The sequence below is a fragment of the Poecile atricapillus genome, chromosome 4 (assembly GCF_030490865.1).
Source record: "Poecile atricapillus isolate bPoeAtr1 chromosome 4, bPoeAtr1.hap1, whole genome shotgun sequence".
In the NCBI taxonomy this organism is placed as follows: domain Eukaryota; kingdom Metazoa; phylum Chordata; class Aves; order Passeriformes; family Paridae; genus Poecile; species Poecile atricapillus.
This window is the reverse complement of record NC_081252.1, coordinates 20,713,485-20,733,127: the sequence shown is the minus strand read 5'-3', so window position 1 is coordinate 20,733,127 and position 19,643 is coordinate 20,713,485. Positions and strand designations below refer to the sequence as shown.

At 47.7% G+C, this 19,643-nt stretch overlaps 3 protein-coding genes across 10 annotated transcripts in view; 1 reads left to right on the top strand and 2 right to left on the bottom strand.

Annotated features, from left to right (window-relative positions):
• HNRNPD (heterogeneous nuclear ribonucleoprotein D) overlaps positions 1–5,149 on the bottom strand; it is a 9,331-nt gene extending 4,182 nt beyond the window's left edge. For 2 of the 5 annotated variants that reach the window (XR_009277572.1, XM_058838066.1), the window contains exons 1-3: positions 4,783–5,145; positions 1,307–1,475; positions 386–547 (exon numbers count right to left, since the gene is read on the bottom strand). Coding sequence is in view for 4 of the 5 variants with exons in the window: in XM_058838066.1 (XP_058694049.1) it covers positions 386–547; positions 1,307–1,475; positions 4,783–4,973 (522 nt within the window). In the remaining variant the exon portion in view is untranslated. Of the gene's footprint in view, positions 1–385; positions 548–1,306; positions 1,476–4,782 lie in introns of all 5 variants that reach the window. The other 3 variants (XM_058838069.1, XM_058838068.1, XM_058838067.1) reach the window with 3 other exon arrangements.
• Positions 5,150–6,717: 1,568 nt separating this feature from the next.
• On the bottom strand, positions 6,718–10,728 carry HNRNPDL (heterogeneous nuclear ribonucleoprotein D like). 3 transcript variants are annotated; one of them, XR_009277573.1, is made up of 9 exons: positions 10,514–10,728; positions 10,059–10,227; positions 9,809–9,970; positions 9,429–9,560; positions 9,200–9,314; positions 8,452–8,619; positions 8,172–8,268; positions 7,686–7,789; positions 6,718–6,988 (listed from the first exon to the last, which is right to left on the bottom strand). XR_009277573.1 is itself a non-coding variant. In XM_058838071.1 (8 exons), the coding sequence occupies exons 1-7, from the start codon at positions 10,600–10,602 to the stop codon at positions 8,198–8,200; spliced, it is 906 nt and encodes a 301-aa protein (XP_058694054.1). In that variant the 5' UTR covers positions 10,603–10,728; the 3' UTR covers positions 6,718–7,789; positions 8,172–8,197. The 3 variants fall into 3 exon arrangements, 2 of the variants coding, with proteins under 2 accessions (XP_058694054.1, XP_058694053.1); XM_058838071.1 differs by having other exon boundaries at positions 6,718–7,789; XM_058838070.1 differs by lacking the exon at positions 7,686–7,789 and having other exon boundaries at positions 10,514–10,725.
• Positions 10,729–10,929: 201 nt separating this feature from the next.
• On the top strand, positions 10,930–19,549 carry ENOPH1 (enolase-phosphatase 1). 2 transcript variants are annotated; one of them, XM_058838074.1, is made up of 6 exons: positions 10,930–11,162; positions 14,089–14,190; positions 15,046–15,248; positions 16,153–16,285; positions 16,546–16,669; positions 17,698–19,549. In XM_058838074.1, the coding sequence occupies exons 1-6, from the start codon at positions 11,079–11,081 to the stop codon at positions 17,835–17,837; spliced, it is 786 nt and encodes a 261-aa protein (XP_058694057.1). In that variant the 5' UTR covers positions 10,930–11,078; the 3' UTR covers positions 17,838–19,549. The 2 variants fall into 2 exon arrangements, with proteins under 2 accessions (XP_058694057.1, XP_058694058.1); XM_058838075.1 differs by lacking the exon at positions 10,930–11,162 and adding an exon at positions 11,175–11,607.
• Positions 19,550–19,643: the final 94 nt, after the last annotated feature.

Sequence of the window (19,643 nt, the reverse complement as noted above, 5' to 3'; positions counted from 1 at the left end):
AGCTCATCTGCACCACCAAAAACTGGGGACAGAGAGACAGAGACTACACGGTTGCAGAGAATTTAGGCAAATCTGTCTCAATCTGTGCTACAGGAGATGAGCTGGGGTGGCTGAAGAGCATCTCATTCAACTGACCAAAGCACCCTGCTCGAGACATCACCTCCCTGTCTGACTTGTCCCAGCTGCCCCTTCCATCAAACCAGGCTGTGCAACTCAGAGCCTGTGATTAAAACATTAAAATTCTGACCACTAAGAAACATGGAACTACAATGGCCATTAAGCTCACATTAACCATGTAGGCCGCACGTGGAGGATGCTTTTTATTAATAAATTTCTGAAGACAGAACAAGTTCCACAAGTAAAAGCAGTTTGTTTCACTACATACCTCACCAAAACCTCCAAAATATTCCCGTATTTTCTCCTCAGGTGTGTCTGGAGATAAACCCCCAACGAAAATCTTTTTAACGGGTTCTTTTGTTTTCATGGCTTTAGCTCTTTTTGGATCAATGACCTTTCCATTCAGCTTGTGTTCTTTCTGGTCCATGACCTGAGTAAAATTAAAACACAATCTTACTCAGCTTGGTTAAAGCTAAATGTTTCACTGATGTTTTGAGTAATGCCAAATTTGCTTCGGTTTCAATACTTGAATCACACCAATAATTTGTTGCACAAAAACAAAGAGTTCTGCCGTTTTTGATCACTACCACTGACAGAGACAGTTCTAATGACCGGAACCACCTATTACCCAGCAGAAGCAAGAGTATAACATTTCTCAAAATGTACTCTTCTCATCCTCAAACCTCATGAAGTTAAAAAAAATTTGTACTTTAGATATCACAAAGGTAATGAAGGTGAAAACTTTTCTGTGTGTTGTATCCACAGCATTTTAGAAAAGTTAACAGCTAACTTTTGCTTGGATAGAGCCCAAATGTATCAAAGCTGTTTGCTCTCCTCTAGGGGTTCACATTACAGCTCTGGAATGCAAAGACTGGAAGTTCTTTGCAAATGTTGCTTCCACAGCAGCATGCAGCAAACATTTGTACACTGTATTTTTCAACTACCCAAGTCCAATGGCTCACAGAACCTGTACATGCCCAAATCCATACCCCAGGAATCACTGCTGGTCCTGGACACAGTGTGACGAGTAAGATGTTCATAAAAGAAAGCATTTTCAACAAGCACATTAAACATGCTTCACCCCTGAATCATCTTTACCAGAAAATGTACAAACAACATCTACAGTCATCCTAGTGAGTGCTTTATCTCTGATACCTGAATTTGAACGTCTTTATTACACTAATCCTACCTTATCCACGCTCTCCGATTCTTTGAAGAGTACAAAGCCGAAGCCTCTTGATCTCCCAGTGATGGGGTCCAACTTCAGAGTGCAGTCCACAACTTCACCAAACTTAGAGAAGTAGTCCTTCAGATCCTTCTTCGTTGTGTCCCAGCTAAGGCCCCCAATGAACATTTTCCTGTTAAGACAAGTTGGTCAATCTGTAAATGTGTGTTACCCAAAATCCTGCACTGCCAAGCTTTATGAGCTCGATTACCTAATGCATGGAACTGGCAGGATTTTATCAGTCATGTCACTACATACACAGGCCTGCGCTTTTTTGACAACTTGCTTAAATGATTCTGGCCAGGACAGATAAAGAATTCCACATACACAAACATCTTTCAATGTCTTCTCCTGAGGCTGCTTACTCTGCTGTCCCAAGAAACCACCAGTGGTGACAAAAAGATATTTTACTACTTCTTTATATCCCCACCACAGGTTTAATTCCATTCAGTTATCTGTGGAGCCTCCACACAACTGCTCAAGAAACACACACAGGCAGGTTTGTAAGGAAGCGTGGTTACAACAGAAGCATTTATCTACTAGTCTGGACTGGGCATATGCCCAAATTAATAAACTAAAATAAATAAAGTTTAGTCAAATTCTCTTTCCCAGAAAGCTGTTAAGAAAATGCAAAGTATTGAACAGTCAGAAGTTCTCTTTCCTCACAAAAACTTTATATAAACAGCTGGCATAATCCATTATCAACAAGAGAATGTCTTTCCAATATTTCCATGGTACCAGTGTTGCTGGGGAGATGTGTACAGCACATAATTCATAGCCTATATTTTCAAAAGCACACTGGAAGCTTAGAATCAAATCATAACCATCCCACCACGTCAGACAGGCATTAAAAAAAAATATATATATTAAAAGAGGAAAATTCAAGCCAGTACACACATAAATGAAACATTCCAGGTTATTAGGCATAGGGCTTAGGAATATATTTAAAAGAAGATTTGATTTGAGATGATCTCTTCTAATACTGATAAAGAAGATTTTACCATGAGCTCTAACCAAAAAATATTATCCACTATGATCTATAAAAGCACTTTCTACAAAGTTGTGCCCTTTTTCACTGCCTCAACTTATTTCACAATCAGTTATCAGAAAACCTGAAAAACCACTGTATCATGTTCCCAACCTTTCCACTTCCCACGCACAAATATTCCTGCCAATCACATAAAAGAGCATTGTATCTCCACAACTCAAACTCTCTCGAATCAAAAGCTGCTTGTGTGAACTACCTCTGTCGAATTAGCTGTGCCCTCACAGAACTAACAAGAGCATTCAGTTTCTGACAAACATCCATACAGATAAGGAGCTTCAGATGTTTTTATAACAAATCTCCAAATCTGTAAAGAAGGAGCACCAATCCCCTATCCTTTCAATTAGTTCCAGATTTCTCTTCAACAAAGTACCAACAGCCCTTTCTATCAGCTGTGACTTCTTACTGTCTTCATGGAAGAAATGGTCCTCCCTGGTAATCCAGCAGCCTCATACCAGTACAGACAGTAAATCAAAGGAGCTTTCTGCCCTTTGTTCACCCATCATTAAGGCCCTTAGCTTGTTTGCTGTTCTGTGGAGGGTTTTTTAAGCAGACAAACAGAAGAGACAGAGGATGCAGCACCGTGTTTCTGACACATGGTGGGGAGTGATGCTCTAGCAGTTACTACTAAACTGACACTTGCTACACAAACCACCTGTCTCAATATTAACATACAGACCCTGCTTTGAACATGAGCTTGAAACCAACGGCCTCTGAAGGTTTTTTATCTCTCCACGCAATAACCACACCTTTGAGCCCAGTCACACAGCAGCAAACCACGGCTGCTTCAGTCTGCCCCTACATAAACTACTGCTCCAAGGCAAAACTGAGCTCAGGTCAGGTCCACACCACAAGCATGAGCACAACAGTTCAGGAGCAGCGTCACAGCGCTGCCAAAAGCTTGTAAAATACATACATTTCCTAGCCCACAGTCTGTCTGGTCAAAGTCACATCAGCACATACTGTTTTCCAAAATAAGTGACCAGAAATGCACTGGGAAAGCTTTCAAACCTCAGTTAAACAAACTATCACAGATATGCTTTTTTCCCTTTACTACCAGAAGCACCGTCAAAACATTTTGCTTCCTGTACAGCATTAAGAATTGACAAGTCAAAAAGACTGAACTAGATTACAAGTCAATGTGTGATACATGTAATCACTACCCAGTGTCACTGCACCGCTTAAGAGGTAACTTTTTCTAGGCTCTGTTGCCTCAAAAGAACCTGAGTTTCGCCATGAAAACCCTTTAGTTGGTGTGTATTCAAGGGTAATAAGTAAAACAAATATGCAAACTCCAAAGGTATTTGAAGCTGTTTAGATGGAAAGCAACCCATTTCAATTTTTTCTAATTCCAGCAAAATACTCAAAAAAGGGTTCCTGTTCTCTCTGTCTGCATTATCCCAGATAATTAACATCTCTCTCAGCAATATCCCAGGTTATTACAGAACGAAGAAGGCATTCAGGAAGGTTTTGCAGCAACACAGTAGCTAGTGATCCTTTATCCAGGTTATTTTCTGCCTTGACCAAAAACAGACCTGCAGCTCGAGTTTCTCACGAGCCCAACAGGAGACAGCAGAGTGTATCAGCCTGCCCTGTCACTGGATTTATAACACACAAATTTCACCGGCAATACAAAAGGGACACTGCTCCAAGCAGAAACCCTATGAAGATTAAAAGCTGTCTTTACTCTCCATAAAACAGAGTAACAGAACATGCTGAGTTGGAAGGGACCTATCAGAATCATCAAGTCCAACTCTCAGCCCTACACAGAACACCCCAAGAGTCACACCATGTGCCTGAGAACATTTCCCAAGTGCTTCTTGAACTCCGTCAGACTTGGTGCTGTAACCACTTCCCTGTGGAGCCTGTTCCATTGCCCAACCACCCTCTAGGTGAAAAACCTTTTCCTGATGCATAACCTGAATCTCCCAAGTTTTTTCGACTAAGATTCCAGCCTTTTCGACTTCTACTTCTCAAGTTCGGACACCACCTAACATAATCCTCCCCAAAGCAAGTTCTGCGAGAAGCAGAGGCATGTTTTAGGCTGGGAAGAAGTCCCAGTGCCTGACGCCCCTGGCACACAGCTGATACACTGTAATGTTTGCAGCACAGAGAAATGCTGCAACCAGAGCATTCGGCTACACCGAGTTACGATTTTCACGCACGCACCGCACTTTAACTCATTGAAAAGGCATCGTTAGAAAGAAAAATAAGTAAAAGGGGACTGCAGTTTGAGACAGATCACATCATTTGTACACGAAGGGACCAGACACCGCCCCCGCCGCCCGGCCCGTGACGTCGCCGAGGCGCCAAGTAAACAAACAGGGCGGCGAACGGGGCCGGGCCGGGGGCGCCGGGCCCCTCCCGGGACACACAACCCACCCCCGCCGCTCACCCCTCGTCCTCCTCATTCTTGCTGGCATCGATCTTGGCTCCCTCCGACTCGATTCCGCCGCCGCCGCCGCCTCCCCCATCGGTGCTCCCCGCCCCCGCCTGCCCCTCAGGCTGCTCCGCCGGCTCCGCCGCGCTGCCCCCGGCGCCAGCCGCTACCGCCGCTGAGTCCAGAGCGAACTGCTGATCCGACATGGCGCCGCCGCCGCCCCGCACCGGCCACCCCGGTGCCGCCGCCTCCCCGCCGAGGCCCCGGCCCCGCTGGCGGCCCCGGCCGAGAGCGCCGATCCCGCCGATCCCTCCTCCTCTTGCTCCCTGTTTTTAATGGCGCCGCCACCGACCCAACCTAAAATGGCGGCCGGAAGGAGCGCGGCGGGCGGGACACGTGACACCGCCCCCGGGGAGCCGTGAGGCGGCGCGGGGGGAGCTCCGGCACGGCCCCGGGAGCGGCCACAGCCCGGGGCCGACACGGACCGTCACGGACTCGATGGGGCTGGACTGGACCTCTGGAGATCGTCCAGTCCAATCCCTCCGCCCAAGGCAGGGGCGTCTGGAGAGGGTGCCACAGGAATAGGTCGAGGCGGATTTGGAATAGCTCCAGAGAGGGACTCCACGACCTCCCTGGGCAGCTGTTGCAGTGCACTGCCATCCTCAGCTTAAGAAGTCCTTCCTCGTGGTGTGTTTTGGTTTGTGGCCATTGCTCCTCGTCCTGTCACTTGACAGCACTGAAAAGTGTCTGGCACCATCCTCTTAGCACCTGCCTTTGAGATATTTATGTGCATTGCTGGGATCCCCTTCAGTCCTGTCTAGACTAAACAGGTCAAACTTCCACGGTCTCTCCTCATAAGAGAGATGCTCCAGCCCCATCATCTTTGTGGCCCTTCACTGGATCGTCTCTAAGAGCCCCTTGCCTTTCTTGAGCTGAGGAGCCAAGAGCTGGACACAGCTGCACTGCACTAGGGCCAAGTGGAGAGGGAGGATCACAGATTGAAGTAAAACTTGGCTCTTAGCGGGGCTTTGTGTTTTAACAAACCACTGTAGCAATGGAGCCATGGCCTTGTGGCACAGGTCTCCCTCAGCCCCTCAGTTGCTGAGGACAGTGCTAGATCCAGCTGCACTCATGAATGCAGCACATAAACTCAGATACTGCTGTGGCTTCTTGCTGATTCTTCAGTCTGTAGTCAGTGACATCAGTGAGCTTTAATAAGCAAGGTTTATTTTGATGCTTTACTAGGTGTTTGTGCTGAGAAACAACGAACCTTCAGGCAGACTGCTACAATCCCTTTGCTGCAGACAAAAGGCATATGCTCCTTTACCCATCCCAACTACTCTCCTGATCCAGGAATGTGCTGGGTTAATGCAGTGCTCTTTCACCAGGAGTCAGCCACTCAGGCTTTTAGTTGTTGCTTGCAAGCATGCACTAGCTGGGAAACCTGTTTTCTGATGCAGGTGAGAAGAGTCCACTACAGCATTTAACTTGCACCAAGTTGTACAGAAAATAATTGCTGACCCTAAATAACTTGTAATGTCCTGCTGGGAATTGGAATAGAAGTGGTGTAGGAAAGTAATTAAGCTAAGTTCTAGAATACTTGAGGTTTTAAGTGCTTGAAAACCTTGAAAAGTTTCAACTCCTCAAGCAGTGCTATCAGCATTCAAAAGGTGCTGCTATAGTTCTAGATCCCCCCCGAGATGTACAGAACTGGCAGCCTTGTGCCACAGACCACTTTCTCCTCACTGCTGCAAAGGGCAGGACGTGACTCTGCCGTCTTCTACAGTGGTGCTAATTCCAAGCACTCCGGTGCTCTCAGAACAGATGAGGACGAAGAATGGGGTGTATGGACCTGTTCTCACAGTAACCCTGATCTCCAGAAAGGTACCTGCCTTCCTATCCAAGTACAACTATAGTTACACCACTTTAAGGTGACAGCAAGACTACACACTCACTTAAGTAAGCATTTATTAGAGAATCTTTTAACATGAAATTATACAAATAAAGTTTGTATAAACACAAGTCCACATTGTGTCATAACATGAATGGCAAAAAGAAAGTAAAAACCATAAAAGAAAACTAGTCGGCCGCTATGTACAGTTGGACACAGTTGTGTCATACACTAAAAGTCTTTTACAAAATAGTCATTTTCTCTCACGAAGACCACCCTCCATTCACTCACAATGCGTTGCAAGATGGCTTTTTGTTGCAGTATCTCTACCTAAAAAATCAAGACAAAATGCATGTCAGATCTGTGACAGTTACTACAGAATTGTTAAAAGGTCCATTTTCATGAACTGCTTTAAGTCTTCTATATATTCCTTTCGTCACTGTTAAAGATCATATGCATATTTATTAAGGTAACGCAAGAGGTTTGTTTAGTTACCCATCAGTAATTTATTTTCCCAATTATTGCCATACAGCCCATCTAGGAGGCTGCTCCAAAACAACAACCACCCAACTTAGACAAGTAAGCAGGCTCTGGATCTCCTTCTTTTCCATTGGAAACACTGCCAAACGGCTTTCTGATTATTCGTTTATACAACTAAACGACTTATGTGCAACACAAGTCAGGTCGCTTTAGTTCAGACAGTCCATATGCATATGATCTTTAATGTTTATCCAGATTTAAAAGTTCGTTTTGGTTTGCAGATTTCACTATTAGCTATAAAAAGAAAAAAGCAAGCATTAAAATCTTAAAGAATGCACATTTAAAATGAGGTTCCACAATTGAAATACAACACTAAACAGAAGACCAAATGATTAAGCTGTAAAGGCATTTATGTACTTTAACTCCTGTAAAAAACCATTTAAGTTAAAGACACTTAATCTCCAAAAAAGATTAAAAAAAGAAGCCAAAGTCTGAAGTTTTCCACTTTAATCTTTACGCTGGTACATGAAGTTGGAAGAGACCATACCACAGGACAGCGTTTTCTGGTGTATGCCTTGCGCTCTGCCTGCAACGTGCGACCCCAGAGATAGACGTGGTCAGGGTGACACACGGCCTGCAATGAAGTTCCCGCTGGCGGGTACAAACAAGGTATAATGTCAGAGTTAGAAGACAACATTCTTGTTTTCCTTAAGTTGTACCCATTTCAGTACTTTACCTGTTAATACTTCTAATAAGTTTAATTATTCCTCTAGACCACCTGGTACACAACGCAAACCAGAAAAACTCTTATGTTTTTCTGAAGTAGTAAAGAAGATAAAGTCACATCTTTACAAAGTTAAAGATCTATAGACACGTAGGCAAAGCTGGTTTTAAAAAAAAAAGTATTTTTTAAGTTAACAAAAGCTTAATTAAAGGAAAAGTCATGCTAGGCAAGTTTTTACTCTTCGTTTGTCTATTGATCTTTAAATTAGATTAGAGATAGTCGGAGTGGAGCTTGCGCCCATGTACACACCTGTTTGTCAGGTACTAGGTACTGCCTTAGTACGGCTGGTAGTTGTTTTGGTGGTTGCCGCCGCCACGGGACGCCTTCCCATATGTACTTTGTTGGCCTGGAGGTAGCATGTGGGGAAAAAACAGAACCCACAAGCGTTAACATCCAGCCTCAGAAAGAGACTTCACATGCAGCAGCACACCAAGAGATCTCATCTTTAGAGCCATATGCCAAGTAAGAGCAATGTTCCAGAGAGGGGATGCACACTCTTGTTACCGAGAATGAGGGCAAAACCACTTACCACTGTAATCTGTGTATCCAGGCCCATATCCATAGTTGGGATAGTTGTACCCAGAGTAGTCGTAGCCTCCATAGCCACTGTAGCTCTGATCACTGTAAGCACTATTGTAATTCCCATAGCCTTGATCGTAATAGTTATTGAATCCTTGGTTCCAGTTTTGTCCCTGACCTGAAACCAAGTATAGCACGTGTAAGTTTCAAAACTTATTTCACTTCTCTCTTGCGCCCCTTTATCTAACTTTCTGGATATGAGAATAATCAGTAATTGGCTGAGCACCAAGCAACATCACCGGACGAGCTTTAATGCGTGGTCTGAGTTGTGACTGCTCGACCTTTAAAGATCGAGATGCATTAACTTGTAACAAACAGCTGATTCCTTCTGATCCATCTGAAGGTGCAGCCAAGTGACCACCCTACTCCTCAGCAAACAGCTCCTGGTTTCTGGCTCAAGGCCAATTAAGGGTACCCCTTTCAAGTGAAAGTGTAACTGCACTGGCTACACTGTCCACTGAGGGTGTACAAAAGCACCCTACATCCACCTTGCCCCTTCACTGCTTGAATGCAAGAAGAGGAAGAGATTCCTCAGCTCCAACAAGCAACCATAACCACCAAACCACCATGTACTACCAGCCTACTTCACACATTTGATTTAAGTGTGAGATCTGCACACAGTCTGCAACCTGGAATATCTACAAACACCTGAGTGTTTGGTAAGTACTTACATTAATAGAACCATTGAAAACACTCACCCCGTCCACGCCCCCTTCCGCCTCCACGTCCACCAGAAGAATTGCTTTTCCCTCCTTTCTGCTGCTGCTGCTGCTGTCTGTACACTTCTTTGGGCTGCGCTACTTTGATCTCACACTGTAAGGACAGAAATCCGTTAACTTATCACGAATTCCAAGAGTATTTTATGAGCTGCTTTCACAGAAGCCTACAGAGATAGATTTCACATGCTAAGAACAAGAGTTTTCCCACCTTGCCTGAACCAATCTGGTGGTATCTGCTCTCTAGTAACTTCTTTACTGGCTCTTCATCTGTGTATGTGATAAAACAGAAGCCCCTCCTTTCATTCGTCTTTGTGTCCATGGGAAGTTCAATGTTTTCAATCTGAAATCAAAATGAATACAAACAATGCAAGAAATCTGTAAGCAATTTTTTATGCCACCAGAACTGTTTGGCAGTGCAGAATCTATACCAATTACTTCTGGCAGCTATAAATCAGACCACTACAATTTTATGAAATCATTAACATATAGATTCAACTATGTCTAGTTTTGGCCAACTCCCTCCTCACAAGAGAGAGGCGAGACTACATTTGAGAATCAGAGGCGTTCTTGTATGGCAATATACTATACCTCGCCAAAAGCACCAAAGTACTCCTTAATCTGTTCTTCAGATGTATCTGGACTCAGCCCACCAACAAACACTTTTTTGGGTGGCTCCTTCCCTTTCAGCGCTTTTGCCCTTTTAGGATCTATTAACTTCCCATCCAGTTTGTGTTCCTTCAGTTCCAACACCTAAAAAGCAGACAAAGGAACAAAGTCTCAGATCGCTACAGCTACACAAGCCGGCTTCACGCCATCGGTCCGCAGGAAAAGCGCCCACCTTCTCCACGCTGGCAGCGTCCTTGAAGAGCACGAACCCAAACCCCCTCGACCTTCCAGTGACCGGGTCTGTTTTGATCGTGCAATCCACAACCTCGCCAAACCGCGAGAGATACTCCGTCAGGTCCTTCTTGCTGGTGTCCCAGCTGAGGCCTCCGATGAACATTTTCCTGGAGGACGGGAAACGCGTACGGATACGGGTGAGGGAGCGACGGGGGAGCCCCCCCCGCGCCCCCATAGGCTGCCGGTGACGTCACGGCCCCGCTCGCCCCCCCGTCCGTGTCCCCGCCCCGCGGAAACTGGGTCACCCGCCCGGGACACAAAGGCGGGCGCGGCCATGGTGCGGGAAGGGAAGGCCGCGCTCTCCCCAGACACCGAGCCGCCCCCGCAGGGCGGGCGGCGGAGATGGACGCGCGACTCCCCCACACCTCCCCCCCGCCACGTCCCCGGCCCTACCCGTCGTCCTGCTGGTTCTTGCTCGCGTTGATCTTGGAGCCCTCGGCGAACTCCTCCTGGCCGCCGCTCATCTCGGTCGAGTCCTCCATGGCGGGGCGAGGGCGGCGGGGGTGCTCGTGCGAGCGGCGGAGACAGCGGAGACCTGCGCCCGGCAGAAAATGGCGGCGGAAGAGATCCGGGCACCGCCTGCGCCTCCCTTATATACCCGCCCCGGCAGCCAATCAGCGCCGCTTTCCCGCCCGGCGCCGCAGCGCCCCCGGCGGCTCGCGGCGGGGCTGCGGCAGCCGCCCTGCGGCCGCCATCGCGCGGGCTGGGCCGGGCCGGGCCGGTGCCGCTGCTGGGGCGGGCGCGGGCACCGCCGCACCGGGCACCGGGACGGGCGGGCGCCGGGGCTGGGCGGGCCGGCCGGCCAGGGGTGGGTTGTAACGCGTAACCCAGAAACCCCGTTCAGGCGGCGGCGGGGCGGGGCGGGGCGGGCGCTCCGTGGGCGGGCACAGCCGGCGCGGCGCTCCCCGCCGCCGCCGCCGCGCGTCCCCGCTGCGCCCCACGTGCCGCCGCCGCCGCCATGGGCGTGCTGCCGGTGCCGGCGGAGGTGCGCGCTATCCTGCTGGACATCGAGGGCACCACCACCCCCATCGCCTTCGTCCAGGTGAGACCCGGTGGCCGCCGGCACCGCGGGGGGCTCCGGTAGCATCGCCGCTCCTGTAGTGACCCCCCAGCCCCGGTGTCGCGGGGGCTCCCGTAGCATCGCCGGTCGTACCGTGACCTCCCCGGGCCCGGCGGCTCGCCTCAAGACAGGCCGAGGTGCCGCCGGGAGCGAAAGCCGTCACCCATTTTCTGCATTTTTCCGAATAATGCTCAGGAGAAAATACGCCTTGTCTTGCCGATCGGCCGCCCCTCTGGTGGGCTGGGGAGCAGGTCTCTACCGCGGAGATTCGGGCAGGTCAGGGATTTTTTCCATGGATATAGGGCAGTTGGAGTGCTCTCAGCGGCCTCATCCGGGAAAAGCCCTCGAGCATCGCTGTTCCTTTGATGGCTGGAGCTGCGGCACCGCACCCGGGTCTGCAGAGAGCCTCAAGTGCCATCTCTTTGACGTACGGTGCTTCTTGGCCTTAATTTAAGTAATTAGCAATTTGCGGTAATCGGTAATTCTTGGGGTTATCCGCTGCCTTTTCCCTTGGGGTGCAGCCAAATGCCCCCCGTGTGCGGGAGGAGCGCGTCCAGCACTGCGGGCGGGCAGCGCAGGGGACACGCCACAGACACTGTAGCGACAGTGAATGCATGAGTGGCTTCCCTTGCCTAGGAAAAAGCTTAAGACTGCTGGAAATTCCGGTTTCGGTGCAGAACCGAGGGGACCGGGACGTCTGCGAGTCATAGGCGCTTGGAGAACAGCGAATTGTAATAGCCGCGGGTTCCTCCTCTCCGGGAAGCTTTTGGTTCGCGGCAGGGAGCGGCTTGCTAAAACAGTGAAGGGATGTATCCCTTCTCCTGCCGCTAATTAACCTGGATTTTTCCATGAGACACTATAGCTTTTGGTAGATCTTTGCAGCCAGTGGCTTACAAAGGTGCTTTGTGACCCACATGGCAGGTGAAGGCTCCTGCCAGGCCTTCTAGAGGCTTCTGCTAACACAGTTTACCAGATGAACAGCATGACCTATATCTTTCCTATCCACGTTCTTCCAGTGCTCTTAAGGAAACTTCAGGCCTAGATGGCATTACAGCTGCCTCTCTCCGCTCAATATCTTTCAATTCAGACAGTTTGGACAGCTCAGGTTTCTTACTAAACATCTAACAGAGCCACTAATTTGTTTTTGTCCACCTTGAAGCTGTTTTGCAGTTGTGCAAACAACATGCCATGCACCTGAGACTTTGGGTTTCCACACAGTCTTTCTGTTGCAGGGAGGCCAAATGAGTTTTGGTTCTCAATAAAATTCAGTTTGATGGAAATCCTGTAAATGCTGTTTCATTTGGTCTTTCAGTTGACCTCTATTTGCCTTTGAAAGGTCCACTGATTGTTCAGCAGACACTTTATTCTTCAATATGAAACAATTTTACTTAATCCTTTCTCTAATGTTAGAATTGCTGAGTCTGCAGAGTAAGGAAATAGAATGAGTCAGTTGATGGGTGGATTAAGGAAAGATACCAGAAAAGAGAGTATTTGGAGTCTTTCTTCCATACAGACTCATGGCCTATTAAACTTAGCACATCATTGACTGGGATCACTCTTGACATCCATAAACCATCTGTCCCGCTAGCTGTCCACTACTCCAGCTGTCACATGGGTGTCCCCTCTTAGTTCACAGACCAATGCATTTGCCAGTGGACCAAGACTTTCACCTTTTTAAAATCCCCCAAGTCACAGAATCCACTGGTCTTTCTGTTTGGAAGTTTTTCTTAGCCAGCACAAGAGTATGAAACACAGCTTTTGAAAAACAATTGGGTCCTTTTGACATCTGAGTTGTAAAGGAGGTTAAACCAAGCCAGCAAGTCAGCTGCATTTCCCAGGGGATTATCTTTAATTTCCTCCATGATTTAAAAGATAGTTTGAAAGTAAAGGAAATGAGAGAGTATGAGGGGGCATTACAAGGCTTTTGATTTCCCTAGGCAAATTTGTTTTAATTCTTTAGGCAATTTGCATTTTTTTTTAAAAAAAAACAACATGGAAAACATAATATTAGAGCAATAGAAAATCCTGCAGTTCTGCTTCCACATCACACTCTCAGGACCACTGCTTTCTTAATTCAGTAACAAGCTAAAGATGACATACAACACGAAACAAGAGACTATGGGCCATTTTTTAGGGGAGGTGAGTTGGGGTTAGATTTTCCCAATTAAGAAAAGCTGAGTTCTCTACCTGAAGGAAGGACTTCCCTGCCCTTCTCCTTGACCTGAGGCTTTTCCCGCACCCGGAGATGCATGGTGGCTGCTTGTGGCTTCTGACTCGTGAAACACCACTAATGAGAGCAATTTGTAATTATTTCTGGTTGCCCTTGGGATCTCTGTGAAGGTTTGTAATTTTCCTGTGGCACTTTTCCCAAACCCCATTTAATTTCATTTGCAAGACTCTCCTGTGGAGTTTGGTGTCACCGGACCTGGCTTTTAATTTTAAAAGGTCCTCTAGCTTTGGTGAGAGATTGAGACGTGTTTTCAGAATGACCTTTGCTAGGACAAGTGCCCCATCAAAAATACAATAGCATAACTTACCTGTTTAGAGTACATTGTCGGCCTTATACTCCTCAGCTGGTGGGAATACGGGGTCACTTGTGCCATTTGAGACATTTTTTGGCGAGTTCAGGAAAAGTTATCACCCACCTTTCCATCACAGGCTTTAAAACTTTCAGCTATGTAAACATTTGTGTAAAAAAAAATCCACCTGCACTGATCCTGGCCTGAGGCTGGCTCAGTCCTGTCCCCAGGCAGAAACCCTTGTCAGGAAGTTTCACCAGCTGCACCACTGTAGGGGAAGCTTAAGTTTGGGAAAATAACTGTACACGGCAGCATGTGCGAACAGTTCCCTTAAAAGCCAGTCAGCCTTACCTCTGCCAGGTTAAAGGAGCAGCCTGTTTTTCTGCCAGGAGACCTTGTTCCCTTACATCAAAGACAACGTGAAGGAGTATCTGCGTGCTCACTGGGAGGAGGAGGAGTGCCAGCGGGATGTCGGACTTCTGAGGAAACAGGTTAAGTAGCAGAGTTATTCCGTGTCTCTGCATTTTCATAGCGCGCCTGAGGCTTCAAGTCACTCGGATTCTCCCAGTCACCCCACATTTGTCCCCATCTCTGCCCTCATCCATGGAGGCCAGTTGACTCAATGGTTGGATTCTCCCCCATCTAAAGCTTGGGGTTGTGCTTGGCAGGCAGCAGCTTCCCTCGGCACATCTTGCTCTTCAGAGCCCCTGGGCAGCTGTTGAGCCAAGACTTTCCAGCTTTTTGCCTGCACTGTGCCCTTCTCTTGTTGAATCCAAACCTCTTCTGGGAAGCAGCACAGGGGGATGGCAGAGCACTTGTTCCGCACAGGGCAGTGGATGCTGCCTCTGTACAGGGACACAGCATCAATTTGAGACTGGTTTAAGCCAACAGATGCATTTGCTTCTTTGCCTTAATTACAGTATTTATATACTTAAGCATAGTTCTCATTAGACTATTTACAAATGGTTATAGTAATGCTAATTGTTTGGTTTGGAAAGTACAATCCAAACAAGTATTTCTAAACACAACTGAAGTCTCAATTTTCCATTGAGAAAAGCATTTGAATAACATTGTAACCCCTCGTGTGAAGAGTAGTTCAAGCAGTGTCCCGCACAGGGGTGCATGGAGGCAGGTGTCAGACCACTTTCCTACATTAGAGGTGTTGAAATTGCTCCACCTCTTCCCTCCCCTCTATTTATCACAGATGATTGCACAGAATCAGAAAATTTAGAGTTGGAGGGCACCCACAAGGATCAGCAAGCCCAACTCTTTAGGGAACAGCCCTTGCATGGATCAAACCCCCAACCTTGGCATTGTTAACACCATGCTGTAACACCACTTTCCAGGCTCAGGAGGACTCCAGCCTGGACGGGGCCGTGCCGATCCCTTTGGAGAGCGGCAGCGGGGAGGAGGAGCTGGAGCGCGTCATCCAGGCGGTTGTAGACAACGTGCACTGGCAGATGTCCCTGGACAGGAAGACCACGGCACTGAAGCAGCTGCAGGGCCACATGTGGAGGGCAGCCTATGCCACCGGGCACGTCAAAGGAGAGTGAGTAATTGTGTGAGTAGTTGTGTGCCCCCTCCTGGGGGGCAGGTATGGGGGGGCATCTTTACTAAAAGTTGCAAAATAGCTGCATAAGCTGTTCCGGAAAAGCCCCACTTACAAATACAAGTAGCATCACTAGCTCAGCAGATAAGCTGGTATTTGAGAGATTTCTTGGTAAACCAAGAGTCTAAGACACAAGTATGAGCTTCTTACAGTACTCCGTCTTGCATTTTTTATCCCCAAATTACACTCTTATTTTGGAGCAAGTATAAACAAACAAGGGTTGCAGGGTCAGACCCTTTCAGTTGTTTCCTCCTGCTTTGTCTTTTACCTGTGTGTTTCCTGCCTTTCCACTTCTTTTTGTCTTCAGTTCCTTTTTATGTTTCAGCCACAACACAGAATGCATAAATAGGGACAACCGAAATTAAGCTTGATCTTCTTATTTAAGAGATACTTGGTTAAACTATGCATTTCAGGTCTCTTAAGTAAGTAAAACAAGCCCATAAATTCACAAAGTGTTTTGTCAAATGAGGAAGAAGAAAATGAGTTCACAGAAAAATGTAAATATCCATCAGAGAAAGTAACAAAACCCAAAAACAAGTAAAGAGAGGCAGATATCCTGTTGGTTTTGTTTTTAAAAACAAGGCTAAATTGCTGTACAGTGACCCAAAAACCATGGAGAAAGCTGCCAGCTTGGCTGCATCCAAGGAGTGAGATCTCTAAAATCTCCTTGCCCAGCTCTGCATCACCTGCTGTTGAAAGACTCCCTGCTTCCAGAAGCCCTGAGCAGATTGAAAATGAAGTCCCCTTGCAAACTAATGGGACTAAACTGTGACAGTGCCTGGCTAATGATGTCCCTCCAGGTGCCTCTGGGTTTGCCCTTACCTGCTGCCCTGTTTTGCTCCAGAATCTTTGAGGACGTTGTTCCAGCCATCCGGAAGTGGCGGGAAGCAGGGATGAAGGTCTATATCTACTCTTCAGGCAGTGTCGAAGCCCAGAAGCTTCTGTTTGGATACTCTACAGAAGGTGATATCCTAGAGGTAGATAACCTTACCACCTTCCTTACAGCTTTTCCCCCTGCAGAGCACTCCCCTCACAACCTCCCTTGCTGTAACACCTTGTGAATGAATTCTGTGACAGGAAGATGGGGCAGTGGGTTTGATCCATGGGAACTCAGCTCAGTTGACTGTGAGAGCATGGCTGCACCAACCCCTCATTACTGTGGCAGAAAGGGAGGGAGGGAGGTTGATCACTGCTCTTCAGGTAGCACTCAGCAATGGCCTGTGCTTCTCTCTTTCAGCTCTTTGATGGCCACTTTGATACCAAAATAGGCCCCAAGGTAGAAAGTGAGAGCTATAGGAGGATTGCTGCCAGTATTGGGTGCGCCACCAACAACATCCTCTTCCTGACAGATGTCCCTCGAGGTACGTGACCTGCCAGTCCTACTGGCTCTCACCTGTGCAGGGGAGGCAGGTGCTCTTCAGAGGTGTGCTGCTGACTTCTCACAAGCACCCCAGAAACGCTTCAGCACCTTCCCTCTAGCTGCTGCCATCCTCCTTTACACACCCGGGCCTGCACGCAGCCATGGGATGTCTGTGTGCAGCACTGCAATGAAGGAAAATAGGTCAAGTAGAAAACCTGCCTTTGCACTAACCAGGAAAGAGAGACTGCTAAAGCAGAGCTGAAGCATGCCCCATTTACAAACAGGGTCAGTGGTTTGGCCGGCGCTCAGGGGAAATGATGGTGTTTGCTGTGTTGCTACGTGGCTGGTTCTTTGTGCCAGTCATGGTTAGGCTGTGTTCAGCAGCAGGAAAACACTGCTTCAGGTTGCCAAGACTTGACCCCTGGAAAGTCAGGCTTGAGAAGCTAATTTAATTTCCTGCTTTTGCTGGAAACGTCTTTCTGGCAGAAATGGCACTGGGTCTCAGTCTAAGCCAGCTCAGTCCCTGGAGTTAGTCCTTACCTCCTCCCCAGCCTTGGCAGCAGAGCTGGTGGGAGCCTGTAGTTACCTCCTTTTCCCTGGATCCAATGGCCTTTTGTGCTCAGGGAGCTAAAAAGCAGCTTGTGAGAAGTGACTGGGGGAGGGGTGTGTTTGACTCACAAATGCCACAGGCTGACCACAGCCTCATGACAGGAATGGAGCTGATGGAGCAGGAATCGAGCTGATGGTGTGTGCTGCCTGCAAGGTGCCTTGGACAGCCATCAGCTGGCAGAAGTGAGGGGATGGTGAGGCAGCCAGCTCCTGTTCATTCCTGCAGCTACAGCCATCCACAGCAGGTCTGCCAGGGGCTGGTTCCTCTCTAGAGACCTGCTACATGCAAACACTGCTTTCTCAGTCTCAGCCTTTAAAAGCACCCGAGTGTTTTGGGGCATCCTCAAGCCTTAAGGACCCTGATGTGAAGAGGTCAGTAAGCAGCTCTCACCTCCACTCTCCTCACTCTGTTTGTTTCAGAAGCCAATGCAGCCGAGGAGGCGGACACTCACGTGGCTGTGGTGATCAGACCAGGCAACGCAGGACTGACAGACGATGAGAAATCCTATTACAGCCTCATCTCATCTTTCAATGAACTTTTCTTGCCTTCCTCCACTTAGGGAAAGCGGTGCACGCACAAAAGACTGTGCTTCACCTAATTGTCCTCGTGAAATGTTAGGTAATTTTGTCCATAATCAGAATTTCAAACCAAATCCACATTATGTCTTGGGCCTGATGCAGGCAGGTATGGATGGAGAGTGTGGTGTGGGGTCCCTTGTGCAGTAGGACGGAGGCCTGCTGCCAGCTGGAGCTGGGAACAGGGCAGGGAGCAGCATCCATGAGCCCTGCTGTTCCTTCCCTTTCCTGGCTAGCAGTTAGGTAAGGGAATGCTTCCTAAAGACTCATCCTCTGAAATCTGATGCTGAGAGGCCCAACTGTGAGCTCTGTCATTTTTAGAAGCAGTCTGCAAACAAGGTTTATGTCCCCTTGTCCCAGAGGGAGTGCTGGGGACCAAGGAGGGATATGTGAGCTTCTACCTGCAGATAGGATTTCTGGCTAAGTCAAAAATATTCACAGTTAGGATTCTCAAAGGAAAATGCCAGCTGTGGGCTGTAATACAGTAGGTTTGGACTGCCACAGAAAGAGCCAAGCTCTTTAGACAAGGAACAATGTGTATCTTGGCTGTGTCTGCAGCAGCTCTAGGGACCAAACAGTACAACTTGCATATGGAAGTTGCTTAGAGCTCCACAGCCAGCCTAACACAGAATGAAGTAGAGTATATATAAATACAGCTTTAAAAATTAAAATGTGGACACACTTCACTGCTGCATCATGGTGTTGGGCTGTGGGATACAACTTGACAGCATTTCTGAAGTATCTCAGCACTGACCCATGGAGCTCCTCCTCCAGCCAACATCACTCAGTCACATGTTCATAGCACTGGTCAGCTGTGAGCAAACCTTGACAAACTGCTCCTGAGGGCAGACATCCTGCTGCATCTGATGAGAATTAACCCCCTGACCTTTCCACCTTACCTAAATTATGCTAATGTAGTAAATAAAACCACAACTTTGCTTTCATTGTGTTCACTCCATCACAGCATTTAGTCTTCCTGTCTTAACACCTGTGATCCCAGCACCTAAAAGGCAAATTTTATTATTTCTAAACCTGTGAACACTGTGTTCCTGCTTTCACCTTCCCCAGTCCTTTAAAGCAGCAGCCTTGTCCTGCCAAGGAAGCTGTACTACCTCCCCGACTATTTTAGGATTTCATTTCTGGCTCAGTGCAGGAGTGAGAGCCACAGGTAGGTTACACCTGGTAGTAGTGGAGTCAGAGGCAGCCTGAAACTCCTGTCTGAAATCCCCATGTCCCCATTCCCTGCTGCTGGCACTTCATGCACAGGTGTCTTGTCCTGACAGCCAGACAGAATATTAATATGTGCATGCTGCCTTCCTGAGCTCCGATCTACACCTACAGCTGTCCCTGTTGAGGGAGGCTGATGGGTAAAGAACAGGAGACAGGCACTTGGAGAGGAAACCACATTGTGCCAGCATGGCCTTTCTAAAAATTTAATAGTAGCAGGTCAGGCTGTGGGGCAACTAGTCCAGATGCCTTTCTGGGCTGGGCAATGGCTGTGATCCTGCTCCTAGAAAGAGCCTGCTAATTAGTGCTGTTACAATAAGTGTATCTGCATGGCTGAATGGTCCCTGGCTTAAGTGATAATGTTAATCATTACACTGTAAATAAATACTCACCTTTTGTTTCGCCTTTGCCATCAGAAAGCTATGCTTGGGGTAGGGACAAAAATAAAGCTCACTTTCTCCATAAAAGCACTTTATTTAGTGGTCATGTTTTAGTGTATATTAGTTGTCATTTAGTTGTACTGAAATGTGCTGTTAGAAATACTCTAAGAAATGTACAGAATT

Coding starts and splice junctions, on each gene's coding strand:
- HNRNPDL (XM_058838071.1), bottom strand. CDS start 10,602: ATGGAGGACTCGACCGAGATGAGCGGCGGCCAGGAGGAGTTCGCCGAG. Junction 9,315..9,428: donor ACCAGATTGGTTCAGGCAAG/GTGGGAAAACTC, acceptor CTGTCCTTACAG/TGTGAGATCAAAGTAGCGCA. Junction 8,620..9,199: donor CGGAAGGGGGCGTGGACGGG/GTGAGTGTTTTC, acceptor ACTTGGTTTCAG/GTCAGGGACAAAACTGGAAC.
- ENOPH1 (XM_058838075.1), top strand. CDS start 11,368: ATGCTCAGGAGAAAATACGCCTTGTCTTGCCGATCGGCCGCCCCTCTG. Junction 11,608..14,088: donor TCAAGTGCCATCTCTTTGAC/GTACGGTGCTTC, acceptor TTTTTCTGCCAG/GAGACCTTGTTCCCTTACAT. Junction 15,249..16,152: donor ACCGGGCACGTCAAAGGAGA/GTGAGTAATTGT, acceptor GTTTTGCTCCAG/AATCTTTGAGGACGTTGTTC.